We start from the raw sequence: 18464 nt of genomic DNA, 5'->3' as shown, positions 1-18464 counted from the left end.
TAATGCGTCACTTTAGGTTGACTACACCTCTTCAACACTTTTCTAATTCTTATAGCCCCCCCCCCCTTTTATTTTTTGTAGTCTTTGCCTTAAACTAAATAACCCATATCTTAATTCTTTTCTCTGACTTCTTGAATGTGGTAAAACATATGATCGGGACTAAAGTTGTATTAGCTTTTTAAAATCATGTTAAGTATGACTCACTAGACTGTGTGATAACCATGAGGAAACTTCCCTTCATGGACTGTGTGTGTGTGCATGTGGGTATGTTTTGAAGAGTCAGACGAGATAGGGAACCGTTGCTTTTACTGTGTTGTGAGTAAATAGCACGTGCTTTTCTGACACCTACCTGTGGCCACTTGTTTGCCTAATTTGAGGTTTCTGGACTCAACTATCCTTTCTGGGGGAGGGGGAGGTACTTGGGGTGAAGGGTTTGGAGAGAGTAATTCAATTAAGGTTAATTTAAAAAGGCCTCTTCTTGTTTTTATTTTTGTTGTGTGTGTCCAGGATTTAGAAGAATTCTGCTTTAAGTTTTGCATCAATCATTTGACAGAAGTTACACAGACCGCAGCATTTTGGCAAATGGATGGCCCTCTGCTAAAGGAATTCATTGCTAAAGCCAGTAAATGTGGAGCCTTTAAGAACTGAAGCCAAGGCTGCTGGGTTATGTGTGAGTGCTCTGGGGCACTGGTGATGGTGTGTCTTTTGTGCTCTACTGGTGATATGCTGCAGGTAAAAACCATCAGGTTGTCTTTTCATATCAGAGACACAATTCTGTGTAGGAATATATGAAGGATATACGGCTTTTCCTGAACTTATTTCTTTTCATATCTGAGACACAATTCTCTGTGTAGGAATATATGAAGGATATATGGCTTTTCCTGAACTTACTTCTTTTCATATCTGAGACACAATTCTCTGTGTAGGAATATATGAAGTATATATGGCTTTTCCTGAACTTAAACAACTCTTGTTTCCAGACATGTATATTTTAAATGTGACTATCGGTTTGTCTGGAACACTATAAAAGGGTGAAAGTTTAGCTGGTTGTTTTTTTGTTTTTCATTAGAGGAATTTATGAACTTGGAAAGGGGACGTTTGTGGCAACTCTCCTGGCTCACTTATCAACAATCCGTTTGACACTAGGGGTGGTGATAGTTTGTGAATTGTGAGTTAGACATAGAGGCCCCACCATGAATTAAAGATGCTGACTTTGGGTCTTACTGAATTGCTGCATTAGTTGCTAGCTCAACTGCCTTACTGTGAAAGAATAGCTGAGATATTTTGAGGCTTTTTTTGTGTGTGTTTGCACTATTGATGGACTTTTTCTTAACTTCATGGTGTATGAAAATAATATTAAGTTTAATATGAGTTAAATCTATTGAAATGATAATTATGTTAAGATAAATTTTTAGATTAGCCAAGATTTCTCTTAAGACTTAAGCACATAAAGAGTAGTAATTTAGAACTGTCTGTGAAAAGTTGATAATGAAAGAAATTTGGACAAGGTGAATGTTTTATAACTTAGAATCTCCACTACTATTTAACAATGTTTTATTTTATTAAGATAAAATTTGAGAACTCAAGTTTAAATTGCCCCTTCCTCCACACACTTTTTCCTCTATAAAAATGACATATTCAATATACTCTTGCCTTCCTAAATTGTGGCTGCTAAATCATCAGATCTGCTACATATGATTCAAAGAAAAGGTTCTTAAAACCAACTCTCTTACAGGACTTAAAGGAATTAGTTATATCTCTTATCTAGACCAAATCCATCACCAATTCACTTATTTGAAACTTCGCCAGCTTTTACTTTTGGTTTTCCTCTCCTTTTAATTGTGTTAGGTCTAATATTTAGCACAATTGGACCTTGAAAAAGGATCAAAATTATGGGATTTTTTGTTTTGTTTTTGGGAGTCTGGTTATGAAGTGTGATTTGGAAGGTAAGAATATTCAACTCTTAAGCTTTGTCGTGTGTGTCAGTTGCTTTAAGAACAAAGCTCTGTTCTGCCCTCCAATCCACAGACTCATTTCCATTTGTGGGAGTTCTCTTAGCAAATTCTGTTTCCTGCCTAGAAGGTCCTCCCATCTGAACTTGGAGCCTAAATACATTTTCAGATCAAATGTATTTATAAATTAGAATCTCCACTACTATTTAACGATGTTTTATTTTATTAAGATAAAGTTTGAGAATTCAAGTTTAAATTGCCCCCTCCTCCACACACTTTTTCCCCTATAAAAATGACATATTCAGTATACTCTTGCCTAAATACATTTTCATATTAACAAGAGGGTGAAGAGATGCGGCAGCTATTATTTTTAGCAGTGTCTTTAAGTGTGTGTGTAGCAGGGAGGGCCTGAAGCTAGAAATTCATTGACAGGTAAAACATATACAAATCTAGAAGTTCCAGACCCCTTTTCTTGACCATGTTGCTAGTGATTAAAGTCCAGTGATTAGGTTAGAACTGGTTCTGTAACATGAATAGAACTTTTCTTACTAGGTTGATAATACATATTAATTTGATTAATTATGGTGGGTAGTGTTTGTAACAATCACTGTTCTGTAGGCTTATTTTGATCTGGACAAAACATGAACTTCAGTATGTTTACTATTGCTCTTACTTGAAAAAAGGACTATGAAAAGCACAAATTAAAGTAGTAGGTCCATTTCCATACATGGTTCATTCATTGAACAAATATTTGTGAAGAACCACTTCTCATATTATTGAGTAATTTGTGTGAGTATGTATGTAGTGAAGAGAACAGGAATAAGTCCTTCAAAATTGTTTATCTTTTTTTAAAAATATATACTTATTTTTCTACTTGGTTTTGTTGTTAATCATAGAGATGAAAACTATTCTTTGAATTGCTTTTTTCCTCTGATGTAATAATGAAAGCCAAAGTATTCATATTTCCTAAAATAGCCCTAAATGTACTGTTGATCTTCTTACTGGAACATGTTTGATACTCTAATGTATAGGTTGTATTTATGTAATGTTTAGAATGACATATTAATAAATAAAGCTGTTAAAAAGAGGCATGTAGTTGTTCCACTACCCCCCTCAAAAATCAGTAATATGCAGCCATAAAAAAAATTCTGACACATGCTGCAACTTGGATGAACCTTGAAGACATTATGCTAGGTTCAATAAGCCAGTCACCAAAGGACAAAGACTGTATGATTCCACTTATGTGAAGTACCTGTCACATTCAGAGACTTTCAGAAAGTAGGTTGTGGTTGCCAGGGACTCCAGGGAGGAGGAAATGGGGAGTCACAGTTACAGAGTTATAGTTGTGCAACATGAAAAGAGTTCTGTGGATGGACAGCGGTGGGGGTAGCAAAACAGTGTGAATTTACTTAACGTTGCAGAACTGTGCACATAAACATAGTTAACATGGTAAATTTTACAACAACTTAAAAAAATCTGTACTATGAGTCTTAGCAGGTATCAGGCTAAAAATAGATACCCCCATGAACATGTGTCAACTGCGTCTGAACTGCACACACACCCCTATAAAAATCCTTTGATTTTATTTCTGCTGAAAGATAGTACAGTTGAACTGTCACAGCAGAAAAACCTGAATCCTTTGGGGTACTTATAAGTGAAGGAAAAGACATAAATAGTCCCTGCCCTCAAGGAAAGTATACATTATAGGAAAGGTTTAGGAGTTAACACAATAACATATCTGTAAACAGCTTTTCATGATAGTGAGAGAAAACCTAAGAGTTAATACAAGAAGCATATCTGAAGATGTTTGTGCAGTGTGGGGGAAAATGTAAGTGTCCTGTCAGCTCATTTCCAAAACACGTTAAGTGGCACAAGCAAAGGCTTACAGGTGGGAGCTGATGAGCCTTCCAGAGCCTAACATAAGCAAGTCTGGTTGAGTAGAAAAGCCAGGGTCTGAGAGGTGGAAATGCTGGCAAGGGGAGGATGTGTGTATGTGAGAACATTTATTTCCCACGCCAAGCATCATGCCCTGTGCTGCATGTACATTTTTTTTCATGCCCACATTTTGTACCATAAGGTAGGCAGGATTGGGCTCAGATAGATTAAACAATGTGATTAAAGTTTTTCAGTACTAAGTGATAGAGCTAAAGTACAAAACCAGGTCTAAGTCTGCCGGACATTTGCTTACTTTATGACTGCAAAACATGAGCTGCATTGTGCCCAAGTAATCTTGTGAATGACAGATTGAATTTGAAAATAACGTGGGGGGACAGAGGTTTTCTTTAAAATAAAGATTATGAAGTCAAAACTATTACTCAGTATCAGGGCAGAAGCTGAGTTACTATCTAGACCAGGGGAAATTTGATTCAGTGGGTCTGGGATGGAGTCTTGGCTGTTAGTTTGTTAAGTCCCCCAGGCGATTCTGATGTGCAAATTTGAGAACCGCTGACCTGACTTCGGCTAGGGTTGCCTTTACAACAGGTATGGACCCATTCTCTTTTCACCTACATCATATTCTTCTCTGAACAGATATTTTTTGAGTACTTACTACATACCCGGCATCATGCTGAGACTTAATCAAACTCATTTTGAAATGTAGCATTATTGCCCTGGCCAGTTTGGCTCAGTGGATACAGTGTCCTCTCAAGGGCACATACCTCATTTGCAGGCTCCATCCCTGGGTCTGATCAGGGTGCATGTGGGAGGCAAACAATTGATGTCTCTCTCTCAAATGGATGTTTCTCTCTCTGTTTCTCCCCCTCCTTTCCACTCTAAGAAATCAATGGAAAAATACCCTTGGATGAGAATTAACAACAATAAGAAATGTAGGATTATTGTGTATTAAGGTACTATAGTAAAAAATTAGAAATGTGAATGTAAGGTTGAGAAAAATCGTAACTATCATTTTTTTTTCATTCTTACATATTCTCACTGATATTCTTATTCAGAGTCCAATTTTAAATCTCAGTGTTTATTTTGAAGATGATGTATTTCTATGTGATGACTGTGGCTGAGAAGAAATTTAAAAAGCAGACTTTGTGACAAGAAGACAGGCAAATTTGGTACAAGTAAAATAAAATATTCAAATTTATTATTTCTAAGAGGCATTATGGGCTAGAAATAGTTTCAAAAGATAAAAACAGTTTATGTATTTTTTGAACAAACATTTATGGAGCATGCTGGGTGCTTGGGAATGTGATAGTAAGCAAACACAGAATAGTTAGTTCCTGCCCTCAGAGCTGATACTCCAGCAGTGTGATGTAAGGTACAGTGGGTTATACTGGGAAGGGGTATGAAGGAAAAGTACTCTCAGATGGAATAAGTGGGAGGAACTTCTATAATAAGATCTGCAGAGGGAGCAGTAAGAGGAAGGCAAAAGAGCAGTTAAGACTTCACAACCGGATGTGCTAAAGGCCCTGGGGGCAGGGGCACCTGGTGTGTTACTGGAATCAACCTAGATCAGCAGTTGCCAACCGGAGGTCCGAAAGGTTGGCGACTGCTGACCTATTTTACTGGAGTACGAGAGGGGTGGAGGCAATGTGTCAGCAGGAAGCCAGAGAAAGGGTTTTAGTACAGAGGTTGGGAGGTATGGGAGGCATGATCCAATTTACTCAAGTAGAATCTGAGAAACATTTTGTCAGAGGAGAGGGTAGGAGAAGTGAGATCATAAGAGGGAGGCAGTAAACACCCAGTTAGGCATGAACAGGTTTGAGCTGGTGAGGATCAAAGTGTGCAGACAAGAAAGACACGAGACCTTGTGCTAGAGATGTGTGGCTTTCCCAGGCCTGGTCTCTAGTTCTCAGCCTGCTTGCAGCTATGCTCAATTTCTGGCTTAAGAAATGGTAACTCTTAAGAAGATAAAGAAGATACTGAAGCACTGTTTTCTTGAACAGAGCACAAAGTTTGTTTTAAGTCCTGAAGTAGCTCAATCTCTTCCTTCATCTGCTGCCATTTTTCTTCGAATTGCTGAATGTTAGTCTCTAATGCTGTGTATGATAAGAAATAAAATGATTTCAGGTTATTCAGAAGTTGTATAAAAAAATGTTATGCTATCTAGTCCCTTTTATTTGCAAGAGCATAGTACACGATGCTGTGCTCCAAGTGAAAAGAATCTAGGATCTTAAGAGGAGTAACTGGTTTTTTTATGTCTTTGCTTCCTCTTCTAATTCAGGATAGAATTCTAGTATTTTATTTCACATAAAACTGATCAGTAAATCTTTAAGGTTTTGTACATATTTATAGCAGAAAAAGGCACTCTGTGTATCTTTGAAAACTCAAAAGCAGCCACTGTATAACCTTCATGCTACACTACATACATTTGTTGAGAGATGATGATTGGCGAGAGCATGTGATTACAATATCAAGGATCTGGGCAAGTCTTTCATAAAAATGCATCCAGTTTTTAATGTTAAAAGCTTTTGGTTTTATTTAGAAATAGAAAGGCTTTTAATGTGGAAATTTAGGAACATTACTCAGAGGCAATGTCATTTTTAAAAAAACCTCAAAACGGAAGAATATTAACATATACACAATCTTAGAATACCTACGTACCTGTAGTTAATGTTCTGGAACATTAGAAAGGCTATGTTAAGCCAAACAATTTTTATTAGTTGGGTGTCAAAAGTTAAAGCCTTTTACCCTGGCTAAATTGGTTAGAATGTTGTCCCAATGCACCAAGGTTGCGGGTTCGATTCCCAGTCAGGGCACATACTAGTATAAGAAGCAACCAATGAATGCATTAAGTAGAACAAGTTGATGTTTCTCTTTTTCCCTTTCTCTCTCTCTCTAAAATCAGTAAATTTTTTTTAAAGTTAAGTCTTTTAAGTTGGTTCTCATGAGATTTCAAATAGTGTCTCTTCCTAGTGACCCACCCCACAAATATTACACTGTAACCTATATACTCCCACTCACCCACCCAAGTAGTGACCTGTGTCATGTTCCAAAGATGTAACCTTTTCTACAAAAAAAAAAATAAACATAGTGAAAGTCCCCTACAAAATAAAGCTTTTTAGAAAAAGATTTAAAAGGCTGCTTAAAAAACACACACGGATATTCCCATGAGCAGTCTACACTATTTTTGGTAGACGTTAAGAAATATTTTTTCTGCTGATTATAAATGTAATACAAAATTCAAATAGAAATATGTAATATGAAAACAAAATGAAAAGCTTGTGTATATTGAGACAGGGATATGAACTACCTGGTAATGTTTTCTCCACAGGGAAAACCTATTGTCCTAATACCATTTGCTGGATAGACAAATATAACTTCAGAGAAGCCATTTGCAAAAAACTGTGTGACTCTGCCCCCCGCCCCCCCCCCCCCCCCCCTGGGATGTGCAGTGCACACCTCCCAGTTGTGTGTGGCAGCCTTGGGGAGAAGTCAGATCAGACAAATGAAAATTTAGCCTTGTTTGAAGGCATCTTAAACAATGGCAAAAGCACCTACTCAATAAATGGTTGATATTTTACAGAAAAGTTAAGTCTCTGCGCTCACAAGGCTTTTTTCTTTTTCAAAAATTTCTTAGCTATTCTTGTTCATTTTTTTTCTCATAAGCTTTAGAGTTGATCTAAAGATGGCCATTGGATTTGCAGATTAATGTTGGGAAAATTAAAATATGTATACATCATACCAAGTGAGAGGGAGACAAATGGCAGCTGGAGTTGTCACAGCCTGGCTGCCTGAGGGCAGAGGCCAAAGAACGGTTCATCTGTTCCTGCCGATTTCTGAACATGGTGCCCAAATATCCTGCCATTTTGCAATAATTTTTTGTTGTTTCTACCTAAAATATTACTATATGTAGGTTGGACATTGTGGAAAATACAAAGAAAAACACTAACCCAGCCGCCTACAGATAAATACTGTTTCCATTTGGTGCAGTTTTTCTGTGTGTACGTGTGCCTCTGTATTTACGTATTTTTTCTTGTGTGTGTGAGAAGTCATACTATTTTGTAGTGTCGCTTTTTCATTTAATAAAACTGTGTCTAATATGTAATACTTTCAACAATAAAGAATCATAAATAAAACTGTCCATTGAAATATGATTTTTATCACCTGAATATTACATTATTTCAATATTGATAAATATTTGTAAACTTGGCTGCTTGATTCTAACTCATACCTTCTTGAAAATTTACAAATGCGTCTTCAAACAATCTACAGTCAAAAAGTGAAGTCCCGATTTCTTCATAGTCTGGAAGGAGAAAAACATTTTGTTTTAATTTAAATATTTTATGTAGGCAGAAACACCTCACAAAATAACCCTCCAAAATGAAAAGTAAACAGAGCAGTTATCTACTGGGAACTTGTTAGAAATGCACATTCTTGGCACCTCTACTGATGAGAACCTCCAGGGGGAGGCCCAGCTATCTGTGACTTAACAAGCCTTCCAGGTCAGCGGCTGCCAACCTTTCAGACCTCAGGGACCACCGGTTGGTGACCGCTGCTCCAAGTGATTCTGAGGGGCATGCTCAAGTTTGAGAAGTGCTTGGACAAAGAATGCATTGAATGAGCTTTAAGATATGTTTGCTCTTAATTTCATTTTTTGGTTTTGTCCTATAGAAAATAATCCCTTTCAAATAACCATTTATTTTATACTATTGCTTAAAATATAGACTATCAAGCTTTTTCTTACAAAATAGCAATATTTATAATAAAGGTTTTACGTTCATAGGAGAAATGATAAGAAGGCTAAGTGGCTATATATCTGCCCATATGAAGGGAACTTCAGCTTTCCAAAGAGTTCCTAATAAAAGGTCACATTTAACTAAGTCACACATCAGTCTGAACAGTAAAATTACTTCCATACTTTAAACTTGAACATACCAAAAAAGACACTTGGTTTACTAAGGAACAGAATTTGAGTCAAATCAAAACTAACATAATGCCATTCTCAGATCTTAGCAACAAGTGTGCTCATCTGTGGAGGTGGATGTGTGACTGAGTTTGGTTCTGAAGTGCCCATCTCTTGCTGGTTACTCTCAGCTATGCACACCTTTGGAAAATACTTGAAAACCTTCATGGCATCAGGATACTTTTTACAAAATTAATGAGTTTGTGAATTGCCCACATCCTGTAGATTTGTAAAAGACAGGAGATCTGGAACAATGGATTTTATTAAAGAATGAAATAAAAAGGAAAATAATACTTCAGATAGAAAATGTGTACAGGTTTTTGGTTTTTTGTTTTGTTTTATATGTACGTCTGTGAGAAGTCTCTGTATAGGAATTTCGCTATTTTAGTACCTGATTCTGAAATATTCTCATCCATGAGTCTTTCCTGAATCAAATGAAGTTTTTGTGATATTTCTTCAAATAAATCATTAAGAAGTCCTGCTTCCTTACATTTCTTGAGAAAAGCAACTTTCACAATTGCATCTAAGAATAAGAAAAACATTTTATTTTATTTATTTATTTTTTTAAAAATATATTTTATTGATTTTTTACAGAGAGGAAAGGAGAGAGATAAGAGAGTTAGGAACATCGATGAGAGAGAAACATCAATCAACTGCCTCCTACACACCCCCTACTGGGGATGTGCCCGCAACCCAGGTACATGCCCTTGACCCGAATCGAACCCGGGACCCTTGAGTCGGCAGGCCGACGCTCTATCCACTGAGCCAAACCGGTTTCGGCAAGAAAAACATTTTAGAAGGAAACAGTGTTAGGGAAGCTGTTATAAATCACTTTATAGTCTTCTTAAGACGTTGCCTAGTGGTAGATGAGCATAGTTAACACATACAGTACCTTTAGGTTGTCTATTAATTGTAATTTCATCAAACCTCATTTTTCCTAGCTGAAACAATGAATGAAATGTTATGAAAATGTGAAAAACTTTGTTTAGAAGAATTATATGAAGCAAGACAATTTTCTCAAATTTAGCTTCAACTCTTTTGAGATGACAGCCTTTGTTATTTTTCTGTCAGTGACTGTTGTTATAGAACATCTATCTGCTTAAGAACAGAAAGCTGCCAGTACTGGCTCCCAGGGAGCAGGGAATCTCAGTGTGAGGGTGGCACGATACTGTATTCTAAGCTCACACTATCTTGCCTTCTCTACAAAGAGAATATCCTCTCAATACTGAAGAGTGATGGACTGTCCCAACCTAAGTTATTTTGATCTGCTGGGGTTATGATAAAAAGGATTGTTAAGACAAAAAAATTCTATTCTTATAAATTAGTTATTACAGGTCTAGAAGAATAAAGTGGGATACCAACTTTGAAACACATGGCTCATCTTTTTTTGTAAGTATTATAGGTCATATTTGTTACAGAAAAAAAACTTATAGCAAACCTGTGTGTCTGCTATCCTCTTCTTCCATTTGTTTTTCGGACCTGTTTACTGCTGTTAGTTTAGGTACCTAGAAGGAGAGAAAAATCAAGATTACTTTATACTGATTTTACTGTTGGCATTGAATTGAAACAGAAATTTTAGGGCTAAAATAAGACAGGTTTAGGAAATTTTAGAAATTTTGGAAATTAAGGGGACCATGGAGAAAGCACAGAGTTGCAGAGCAGCAGAAGGTATATTTCCATAGAATAGGGAAGCTGAAAAGCTGCAACAGGTACATTTCCATAGAATGAGAGAGCTGGGACCAGAAAAAGGTCTACATTTACAAAATAAAGAGAAGGAAGCCCTTCATTCAGGGAAGAAGAAGAAAGCCCAAAGGGAATAGGAAACCAATAAGGAAGGAGGGGGCGGGGGAGAACCTCACATGTCCCCTGTGAGGTTGACCTTTGAGCCAAGGAGTTACTATAGTAACCAGTCTTAAGGAAATAGTGACCTATCAGAGGGGATATCAAGTATCAAGGCACCAGGATCTGCAGTCTTTATAAGCCATAGGGAAAGGAACTCAGTGGAACCCTTTCCCCCTCCCATGGGAATCCGTTCTGTGGGACTCTCCCCGCTCCCTACGTGGAAGTCTGTACTTGTTCTTTAATAAATTTCCACCTTTGCTATACCACCTTATGTCCGTGGATTCATTCTTCGACTCTGGTGGACAAAGAATCCGGGTTCCAGTCCAAAAATTCCGTTTCAGAATGTTGTATAAAATGAAAATCAATCTTTTTTGTATAATTCAATGATATGCCTATGGTGAAAATCACGCCCCATATTCATCTGTTGATGTAAATATCAAATGTATTTTTGTTTTGTATGACAAAACATCAAGAGTTGTGACAAGTAACTCTTATATAAACAGGAGAAAGGTGAAGGTTGCTTATATGACCTGGTGCATAAAAAACTGTTTGAAATCCCCAAAACATTTTCATATGCTTTACACACAACAGTAATCCAGAAAATTATAAGTTACAAATTAGGTCAAGTATGGAGCATGCAGCTGGGAAATACTTGGCTAGGTAAGGATGCTCGACCTTACCTCTAATCATTTTAAGATCATAAGCACTATATGGGTTCAGATTCTTACTAATTTGGTACCGGGGGATGTGTTACAGGAGCTACAGGACTGTCACATCTAACTTCTCTTTAATATTCATTTCATTAAGGTTCTATCATTTCACCTGAAATCCAGAATGGTTAAAATGAGGACTTTGTAAGAAACTTAAAGCTATAATAAAATTAAGTCCAAGTACCTGTACAGAAATGCTTGTTGAGTGATCTGTCTTCTTTCTTTTTCTTTGTACTCCTGAAAAATGAGCTGAAAACATAAATCATGTAGAAATCAGAATCCATAAAGGAAAAGACTGATGCTTGATTACATAAAATGTAAAACTCTTACATGCCAAAAGTTATTACAAAGTCAAAAGATATGCCAAACTTGGACTAAATGTTTGCAACATCTATGATAAAAGGCCAATTTAAAAAATATAAAAAGATCTCATAAATCAATACAAAAAAAGACACTGGAGTAGAAAAATGGGCAAATTGGGAGCCCTCTGGGGAGAGGGTTCATTGAATAGGAAAACAGACTGGGTGACAGGAAAATAAATATAACTGATCAAAAGACGGGAATACACTCAATTTCACTCAAGTAAAGATGCAAAGTAAAAACAGATTGACAAAGATGAAGGTGCTCAGTATCTAATGTTTGCGAGGATTTGGGTAATTACATACTGCTGGTGCAGCCTCTTTGCAAGATAATTAACCAATAGTTACTCAGTTTCATTTTTTATACTCTTTGATCCAGCAATCTACTGAAAGGAAGTTTTCCTAACAGTATAGTGCATAAAGGCACAAAGTTGAATGGAGAAAAATGCTAACTACAGTATTAAATGTGGTAGAAAAACCGGAAGTAACCTAAATGCCCATCATACAGAGACTAGTCCAGTTGTGGTTCAGTTATGTGACTGAATAATGTACACAATGGGACATTATGCAGCCTTTTAAAAGTGAGGTAGATCCACCTGTGTTGATATGGAAGGCTCTCTAGAATATATTAAGTGAAAAAGCAAAGTACAGTAGTAGGTAAGTTTGTATACACAGACAATTTTGGGAAGAATTCAAAAGACAATCTTCTGGGGAGAGGATTCACTACCAGTGTTATAATCTGCTTTTTAAAACTAATACATTATTGTTACCTTTCCTGTCAATAAACAGTAATTGACAACAGGGTTTTTCATAGTATTTCTTAATAAGTTAAAAGAGTAATGTTTCCAACCAAAAAAAAAGTAAAGAAAAGTATATTGTATTGAAATGGCATTTAGTTCTGAACAGCTTATTTTATTAATACCCAGTAATTCCTAGGAAGTGTACTTTATATGTCCCTAGTCCACCCTCATTGGGACCTAAACTGTGGCCAATGCTTGCTACATATGAGGCGTACCGAATTCCTGCTAGCAACACATATTTCAAAATAATGTAAATTTACGATTTCTTATTATTCTTCCCCAAAACATCAACCCATTATTTTTAAAAAAGGTACTGAAACAGGAATTTTTAGGGGTGAAAAAGCAGGTTTTAGGAAATTTTAGAAATTAAGAGGACCATGGAAGAAGCACAGAGTTGCAGAGCAGCAGAAGGTATATTTCCATAAAATAGGGGAGCTGAAAAGCTGCAACAGGTACATTTCCATAGAACAGTGATGGTGAACCTATGACACGCGTGTCAGAGGTGACACACGAACTCATTTTTTTGGTTGATTTTTCTTTGTTAAATGGCATTTAAATATATAAAATAAATATCAAAAATATAAATCTTTGTTTTACTATGGTTGCAAATATCACAAAATTTCTATATGTGACTGAAAGGGCGAGGGCTATGCCCTCCATCTTGCCTGTATCCTCCATGCTGGGGCCACGTGCGGCCTTCTTCCCGGAAGCCCCGGCCTCTGCTGGCCACGCCCGGGATTTTAAACTAACCAATGACAATCAAGGGAAGTGCGCGCCATAGAACAAGACCCGGCTTGGCCAATCGGCAAAGCACAGTCCTTTCTCCTCCCCTTACTCCAACCCCCCCTATATAACCGGACTCCAGGCGGGGTTCGCTCTCTCAGCCACCTGGTTTGCCGTTGTGTCGGTGAGTCTGGTGGACGGGAGCTGAGCTAGCTTGAAATACAGATTCTTATGCTTTTGCATCGATTGGCTGGCTCCCTGATGTGGTTTCTTGGGAATCTTGAAATCTGGGCATAACAGTGACAAGGCACCAGAGTTAAGTTAGGGTTTTTCAAAATGCTGACATGCCAAGCTCAAAAGGTTCACCATCACTGCCACAGAAAGAGGGAGCAGGGAACAGCAAAAGGTCTACATTTACAAAATAAAGGGAAGGAAGCCCCTCATCCAGAAGTAAAAGCTCAAAGGAATAGGAAAACAATAAGAAAGGAGGGGGGTTACAATAAGAAAGCCTAGGAGTTACTAAAGGAACCAGTCCAAAGGAATAGTGACCAGAGGGGATATCAAGGCACAGGCTCTGTAGCCTTTATAAGCCATAGGGAAAGGGAACTCAGTGGGACTCTTTTTCCCTCCTCCCAACGTGGGGTTTTGTACTTGTTCTTTAATAAATTTCCACCTTTGCTATACCACCTTCTGTCTGTGGATTCATTCTTCGACTCCAGCGGACAAAGAATCTGGGACATCCTGCCCAGGGAACAAACACCGTGTGTGTTCCAGCCCCAAAATTTTGCTTCAGTAATGACTAAAAAATGAGGGTAATGATACTGTTTGGATAAAATGAAGTTGGCATGACACAGAATTGAGCCTTTTCCAAATAGGTCCTAACTCCAGTCCACAAGGAGCATTCCAGATTCTGTGCTAGAAAGATACTGCTTTTTCTGACAGTACGTGGAAACCATTCATGAATGAATGTGCATCCCATACTTCCATTCAGACAGGGTCCAATTTTAGAACTTAATTGCTAACCATTAATTAGAACTGAAATGCTAACCATGCATTCTTAGGACACTTTCATTTAGGGGCCATGCAGCACTTTATCAATTTTATCTACTAAAAATTCTGATATTCTTTTAGAAGGGAAGCAGTCACAAAAAGGCAAAGTTTTTTACCTTGTTGTGATACAGTCTTCTGAATGCAGTGAGGATGGAAGACACGAGACAAAGGCTTTACAGAGAGGAGGCCTAGTTCACAAAGAAAACTACATTATATTATACACTGTACAAAGAAAATGACAATTTTATATGTAAAATTTTTAATTCAGAAATTTTTATTTTAATTCAGTGAGGCTAGTAAATCAGGTTATTTCATGTCTTACCTAAATGATTACTTTTCTTTAAACCTACAATACTAAATTTTAGAGACTTACCAGATTGAGTTTCTCTCGATGGAGCATGTTCTTGGCAAAACACTCTGAAAATGCAATTTCAAAGAATTGTTAAATATTTTTACTTACACTTTTCAAATATTATGCCTATTTTCGTGATTTAAAAAGGAATTAAACTATCTTTATGATGGTATTGCCCTAAATATTTGTTAAAGAAAAATGCTGTTTGAGACTTCCAGTCAAGATGGAAATAAAGGTAAACGCTGTGCTGGCCTCTTCCCATGGCCACATCAAATTTACAACTAAATTATAGAACAACCACTCCTGAGAATCACTTGAAAGTCTTAGCTGAACAAAACTCTTATAACTAAGGATATAAAGAAAACCCATGTCAAGACTGGTAGGAGAGGCAGAGATATGAAATGCGCTATCCCCACACCCATGTGTGGCTATTAAGAACTGGGAGGGATATCTTGGCTGTGGAGGCCCCTCACTCACTCCTTAGCCCCACACCAGATTCTCCAGCCCAGAAGACCAGTGCCAGGAAAAGGAGACCCCACCACGTGTGGCTGTGAAATCAGCAGGGACCCAGTCTGGGTGTGGAGGAGGGCTGTTAGAAGACCCACACAACCTCTTAAAAGACTTGAGTACAGACTCACTCACCCTAAGTTTTAGAGAAGGGAAAGAAGCTTAAAAAGTGCCAGGGACATATGTGGAGGAACTAGTCTGGCTTCAAGCAAGACCTGGAGGAGTAGCTCTCTCAAGACAAAAGTGCCATCAGGCACCACTGGTCTGTTGTTGACTCCTCCCCACATACAACCTGCAGGCGCTGGTGGACACAAAAATCTGAGTCAACATGGCTAACAGAGTTCACCTTGGCCTGGTGATTCCCCGACACCCCGCCCCACCCAATTCCCACACCCACCCAAACACCTTTCAGAGGCTAATCCACACAAGCTCTGTGGAATTTCCTAAAATTTCTAAAAGATCCACAAACCCCAAATGAACACTGACTGGCCTCAGCTTTCTATGTACCTCTTGCTACCAGTCCCAAGCCTGGAGCTAGTAGAAGCCAGCCTCATTTCACAGCATAACCACTATCACGTGCCTCCACTCCCAGCACAGGCAGCTACCAAACACAGACCACTTTGTAGCTCCTACCAGGTGGCCTCAGGCCAAAGAGCAGCTGACCTTGGCCTGCACAGGAGCCCCTCCTAAGAGGCCCTGGAACCAACACACCTGGGGGCTGGCTTCAGACCATTCCAGAGCACTACCAAGTAGTGCCACAAATGACACACCCAAATAGTGGTCTCAGCAGGCACCAGAGCCCTGCTAAAGCAAATCCCACTTTGTGGGGTCAACCCCTGCACAACAGCTTTGCTGTAGTCATAGCCAGTCCTCACAATCTGTCAGCCTGAGGATCAATCCCACCCACTGATGTGCCAACAGCAATCAAGGTTCAACTCAATGGAAGGGCACATAAAGCCCACACAAAGGACACCACTGGAACACCCAGTTCAAGTGAACAGGGAGACTATGCCATGGGGCCCCACAGGACACCTTCTACATAAGGCCACTCTGCCAAGACTGGGAGATACAGCAGTTCTACCTAATACACAGAAGCAAATACAAGGAGGCAGCCAAAATGAGAAGACAAAGAAACAGGTCCCAAATGAAAGAACAGAACAACATTCCAGAAAAAGAATTAAACAAAATGGAAGCAAGAAATCTACCAGATGCAGCATTCAAAATAATGGTTATGAGGATGCTCAATGAACTTAGGGGAAGAGTAGATAGTATCAGTGAGACATTCAATAAAGAGATAGGAAGCTTGAAAAAAAAAAAGATAGAAAAAATAAAGAACCAGTCAGACATGAAGAATACAAGAACTGAAATGAAGACTACATTAGATGGAATCAGCAGATTAGATGAAGCAGAGAATTAAATCAGTGATATGGAAGACAAGGTAGCAGAACAGCAAAAAGAAAAAATAATTTTTAAAAAATGAAAATAGTTTAAGGACTTCCAGGGCAACATAAAATGTAATGACATTCACATCACAGCAGTACCAGAAAGAGAAGAGAGAGAATAATGGATTGAGAACTTATTTGAAGAAATAAGAAAACTTCCCTAATCTGGCAAAGAAAATAGACATACAAGTCTAGAAAGTGCAGAGAGTCCCAAAAAAGATGAACCCAAAGAGGCCCACACCAAGATGCATAATTAAAATGCCAAAGGTTAAAAGGGGACATCTATGATACATTCAATAATAAAAATAAATAAAATAAAACAAGAGGCCCAGTGCATGAAATTTGTGCATGGGTAGGGTCCCTAGGCCTGGCCGGCAATCAGGGCCTTCCTTCGTTCCACGCCGCCCCCTGGTGGTCAGTGCACATCATAGCCAGCAGTCGAACTCCCGGTCAGCCGAACTCCCAAGGGGACAATTTGCATATTAGTCTTTTATTATATAGGATGTGAAAGGTTAAAGACAAAGAGAGAATCTTAAAAGCATCAAAACCAACTGTTAGAAAACTAAGGGAGCTCCCATAAGACTGTTAGCTGATTTCTCAATAGAAACTTTGCAGGCCTGAAGGGTTAGCACAAAATATTTAAAGTGATAAAAAGCAAGGACCTACAACCAAGGTTACTCCACCCAGAAAGACTATCATTTAGAATATTAGGAGCAATAAAGAGCTTTCCTGCCAAGAAAAAGCTGAAGGAGTTCATCACCACCAAACCAGTATTACAAGAAAGGTGAGAGAGAGAGAGAGAATTGGAGGAGGAGGAAAAAAGGAGAAGCAGCAAAAAATACGAATAAGAAAATATTGCAAAGAAAAATTATTACTGATAAAGGTAAACAATAAAATCACTGGATCAATCAACTATAAAGCTAATACAAAGTTTAAAAGGCAAAAGTAATTACAACAGTTAAATCAGGGGATACACACACACACACACACACACACACACACAAGAAGTAAAAAAAAATTATGTAAAAATAAATGTGGAGGTGGAGAGTAAAACTGGTTGTGATTTTAGAATGTGTTCAAATTTAAGCAACCACCAACCTAAGACAGACTGCTGTAAACATAGCTTGGGATATATGATGCACAAACCAAAAGCCTGCAAAAGATATACAAGAAATAAAGAGAAAGGAATCAAACACAACACTACAGAAAGTCAAACATACAAGAGAGTAAGAGAATAACAAAGGAACAGAGAAGAATTACAGAACCAATCAGAAAACAATAATAAAATGGAAATATCTATATGCCTTGCAATAATTACTTTAAGTATAAACAGATTAAATAATCCATCAAAAGACAATGGATAGTTTCCTCAAAAAATTAAATATGGAACTCCCATTTGACACAGTGGTTCCACTTCTAGGAATATATCCTAAGAAACCAAAGCCAATCAGAAAGAATGTATGCATCGCTATGTTCATAGCAGTGCAATTCATAATAGCTAAGATCTGGAAACAGCCCAAGTGCCTGTTTCATCAGTAGATGAGTGGATAAAAAAGAGTTGTATATTTACACCATGGAATACTATGCAGCAGTAAAAACAGAAGGATATCTTATCCTTTGAGACAGCATGGAGGGACCTGGAGAGTATTATGCTAAGTGAAATAAGCCAATCAGAGAAAGACAAGTATCACACGATCTCACTCATATGTTGAATCTAATGAACAAAATAAACTGAAGAACAAAACAGATCCAGAGACAGAAACATGAGACAGACTGCCCAACCTCAGAGGGAAGAGATTAACCAAAGAACTTATATGCATATATGCATAACCCATGGACATTGACAATAGTGTGGTGAAGGCCTGGGGCAGGGG

General features: G+C 38.0%; 2 protein-coding genes across 5 annotated transcripts in view; one reads left to right on the top strand and one right to left on the bottom strand.

Moving 5' to 3' along the window:
* The window catches only part of RCBTB1 (RCC1 and BTB domain containing protein 1), an 81596-nt gene extending 73618 nt beyond the window's left edge, over window positions 1-7978 (top strand). For all 4 annotated transcript variants that reach the window (XM_070409086.1, XM_070409084.1, XM_070409085.1 and 1 more), the window contains one exon: window positions 508-7978. In XM_070409086.1, the coding sequence (XP_070265187.1) occupies window positions 508-648 (141 nt within the window). In that variant the 3' untranslated portion in view covers window positions 649-7978. The remainder of the gene's footprint in view (window positions 1-507) is intronic.
* SETDB2 (SET domain bifurcated histone lysine methyltransferase 2) overlaps window positions 5011-18464 on the bottom strand; it is a 107141-nt gene continuing 93687 nt past the window's right edge. Inside the window, exons 15-20 of the mRNA XM_070409082.1 lie at window positions 14663-14706; window positions 11542-11606; window positions 10244-10310; window positions 9197-9328; window positions 8074-8145; window positions 5011-5938 (exon numbers count right to left, since the gene is read on the bottom strand). Coding sequence (XP_070265183.1) covers window positions 5802-5938; window positions 8074-8145; window positions 9197-9328; window positions 10244-10310; window positions 11542-11606; window positions 14663-14706 — 517 coding nt within the window. The 3' untranslated portion in view covers window positions 5011-5801. The remainder of the gene's footprint in view (window positions 5939-8073; window positions 8146-9196; window positions 9329-10243; window positions 10311-11541; window positions 11607-14662; window positions 14707-18464) is intronic.

Source organism: Myotis yumanensis, unplaced genomic scaffold (assembly GCF_028538775.1).
Source record: "Myotis yumanensis isolate MYYU_CA2020_CCGP unplaced genomic scaffold, mMyoYum1.0.hap1 SCAF_3, whole genome shotgun sequence".
In the NCBI taxonomy this organism is placed as follows: domain Eukaryota; kingdom Metazoa; phylum Chordata; class Mammalia; order Chiroptera; family Vespertilionidae; genus Myotis; species Myotis yumanensis.
Note: the sequence above shows the minus strand (reverse complement) of the source record. Positions and strands in the feature narration are given on the sequence as shown.